General features: G+C 34.7%; 1 protein-coding gene across 1 annotated transcript; it reads right to left on the reverse strand.

The window, feature by feature from the left end:
• Positions 1-1,051: 1,051 nt before the first annotated feature.
• On the reverse strand, positions 1,052-3,255 carry LOC113359845 (protein ALP1-like). Its single transcript, XM_026603418.1, has 3 exons — positions 3,046-3,255; positions 2,728-2,959; positions 1,052-1,524 (listed from the first exon to the last, which is right to left on the reverse strand). The coding sequence occupies exons 1-3, from the start codon at positions 3,253-3,255 to the stop codon at positions 1,052-1,054; spliced, it is 915 nt and encodes a 304-aa protein (XP_026459203.1).
• Positions 3,256-3,495: the final 240 nt, after the last annotated feature.

Genomic DNA, 3,495 nt, shown 5'->3' on the forward strand with positions numbered 1-3,495 from the left:
AAACATAGTGTGTTCTCACATTTGTGTAAAATTCCAAAACCGGGAACCCAAAATACTGGCGGTTGTTGAAAATCCAGGTGAATATGCGTACTTGTGCGCATACTGGCGGAAAGTTCACGTCCGTGAATTCTGCTGGAGTTTGAAAGTGAAAAACAAACTTAATCCGGTTACTTAAGTACGCGTACCCGTTTGCATACTTAAGTAGGTTACTTTCTAAAATCAAAATTCTGGTGTCTGTGTTATTTTTTTTCCGCGTTATATTTTGTTATATAATTGAAATATCACAGGTTGTGCGTTGAATCGATCAGTTGGTAAATCCAACCTTTGGTTGAAATTGATTGATCCTTGAACATTGGTCTTTGGTACCGTTCAAGTTATCTCTCTTATATTCAATCGGGCTCGCAAATTATTATTTGTTTGATTGCGGATTGAATTGAGAGATTGAGATATAACTCTTTAATATACTTTTCTTAAGATTGAGTCTAACTGTCTAGTTGATTCTCTTGTAAGTATATTAGAGTTAGTCCATACAGATTGCTAAGCGAAATATTGGGTGAGGTTGTTAGACCCCCACTTTTTCAAGTAGAACACCACTTCATTTACTTCTTCAAAACAAAGTAGTGTCCCTACTTCGAAAATAAAAAAGTCATCAAAGGTCGTTCACGAAATTTGTAACAAAACTGAAAACACAAAATTACTTCAAAATCAAACAGATTAATCTTGCAAAATTTGTTAGCTTCAGGAATTACTTTTCTCCCTTTGGTGATATAAATTATTCCAAATTTACATAGGCCTTGTTTGGTAACCATTATGATTATCTATTTATGATTATAGATAATCATAAACTGAAAAATGATTATATCATAATCATTTTGAAATAAATTTTAACAAACAACTTTTTGGAATAATTGATTATCAAAAAATGAAAAATGATTAAAATGAGAAGTTGTTTGGTACACATGTTTATCATTATCATTTTAGTGTTTTTTCTATAAACCACAACACACAAATTTAATCATAGATCTTCAATACACCAGCAGTTTGATTTTAGCTAGTTTCGGTATCGAAACCTGTACATGGCATCGGCAATTTCATATCTCACGTGATTCATTTCACTTCTTCTTTGTTGATGTGCGTACATACCACTAAACGTTGGTTCATCAGGCGGGGATGTATCAATATCTATGACATTTTCTTCATTTGCATAATATGCAAACAGTTCATCATACTTGGATTCCGTCCTAATGAAATTGTGAATTGCACATGTTGCTATTAATATTTGTACCTGGGTGTTGTATGGAAATGAGGCAGGATCCCTCAAAATTGGAAAGCGAGATTTAAGAACTCCAAAGCTTCGCTCGATTGCATTCCTTAACAAAGAATGCCCAAAATTAAACAAGTCCTTTGCAGTGAACCTTCCATTGCTTCCTCTTCTACAGTCATGTAAGTGATAACGAACTCCCCGATATGGAGCAAGAAAACCAGGCATGTTTGGATATCCAACATCAACAACATAATACTTTCCTAAAAATGTAAACAATGTCAGAGAATATTCAACAACAATAACATCTTTAGTCACAATACAAGTAGAGGGAATTCACAAGAAGGAAACACATTCTAGTCAGAAAGAAGACATGGTACACAAACAACAGTGGTTTAGGTTCTAAGCTATTCATGCTTATAATCCAGGACTTGACATATTGTACTTCGAAAAGTTGAAATGAAAACTGCCATTAGATACTACTATACATTCAATCCATTGAAAGTATGTCAGACCAAAGAAAACCCACAAAATTATAAGACTCTTACTAACACAACTTGTTTTAAAGACTATTATAAAAGGTGCAAACTCATATACTGAATTACTGCGTATATTCCATTTTTCCAAAAACGTAAGTAGTATATGCACATTTATGATTTATGTAACAAGTTAGCATTGGAAGGTGAGACCTATCTTACTGACCATATTACATTTTGCCGGCTTAATATCTTACTACCTCGCCTTAGAGATTTGATCCTGGTTCAATAACAAATAGGCCGGTGCCATACATATATGTTGGCAACCAAAGAAAGCGGAAATTCAAAATAAATAATGGCGCACACTGAAATTTCTAAAGATTATAAATTAATCACCAAAAACAGACCTTAGAGATGTTTCGTAGCAGCAACCCACGACACTTACACAAAATGAGCGACAATGACATAAATCTATTGTTGTTACTACTGGAACAACTTAAATTTATAGGCCGAGTTCCACTACGGCCTTAGTGATCCGACGGTGCCGAGTGGAAGGGTCGTCGCTTAACGGCTTTAGTCCGCCGGTTAAGAGTCTAAGTCTAATGTGATCTTAATTTCCAGGGCTTCTGTTGCTGACATAAAAACGTCCCTTATACTAGTTCTACCAAAATAAAAAGACTAACTATACTGGTGACTCAATGTATCAATCCAGACTTCTTGAAATGCAACTAAATCTGCTTCCACTATGGCGTGTTCCAAGCTTAGTGATACATTTTCTAAACATCATTCATTTTGAATATATAGACATATGGTAATCAAAAGTTGGGCTACAATCGACAATACATAGCATACAATCGACAATGCAATACCAATGACAAAGCAAAAGAGAGTATAGATTCATTGAACAACTATCTCAAATCCGGATACAAAAAAAAATCATGTAGTTCGAGGTTCATATGATAAGCAAAATGTATAGCAAAATTAACTAACCTTCAGGGGCATGAGGAAACATCAGACTTCTATTACTCAAAGCTTCCCATAAAATTCTTGAGTCATTTTCAGATCCTTCCCATCCAGCGTAGATATATGTGAATTTCAAATCAAACGAACATACTGCCATCACGTTTTGCGATATATTTACTTTCCTATCGAAGTATGGTGTTTGTTGGGCTAGTTGTACAATCACTTTAATATGTGTTCCGTCTATAGCGCCAATACAATCCTATAAAATATTTATGGAAATTTAAATTATAAGTTAAAAATGAGAAGAAAAAAAGACAAAGCTAGAAGAGATATCATCTGACGTACCTTGAACCATGGGAAATATTTAGAGTTGTTGAGTATTTCAGCTGGAGTCTCAGAAAAAGAAGGAGGTTTTATAAGTTCCTTGGAAAGTTCCATGATGGCTCTCAATACTTCATTGAAGTATCTACTTATAGTTTCACCGGAATGTTGAAATCTTTCTTGTAACATTCTATTATCTTCTTTATGTCCAACTGCTCTTCTATGGTAACCCATCGTCTGTCACGTAAAAGTTCTCTTTCTCTTAAAATGTGAGACAACCTTAAGAAAACAAATTTCTCCATGCGATACTTCTCATAACATCTACGGGGATGGTCGTGCAAAATCTCTTGCATGTGTTTATGTCCTGTAAGTATAGAAGTTCTACAGGGTTCCTTACATATGCGACCCTTAACGTTTTCGATAACACGCTGCAACCACAAGTAATAAGGTGCGTTCTTCAAGCTCTTCTTCGGA

This window comes from Papaver somniferum, chromosome 3 (genome assembly GCF_003573695.1).
Source record: "Papaver somniferum cultivar HN1 chromosome 3, ASM357369v1, whole genome shotgun sequence".
Lineage (NCBI taxonomy): Eukaryota > Viridiplantae > Streptophyta > Magnoliopsida > Ranunculales > Papaveraceae > Papaver > Papaver somniferum.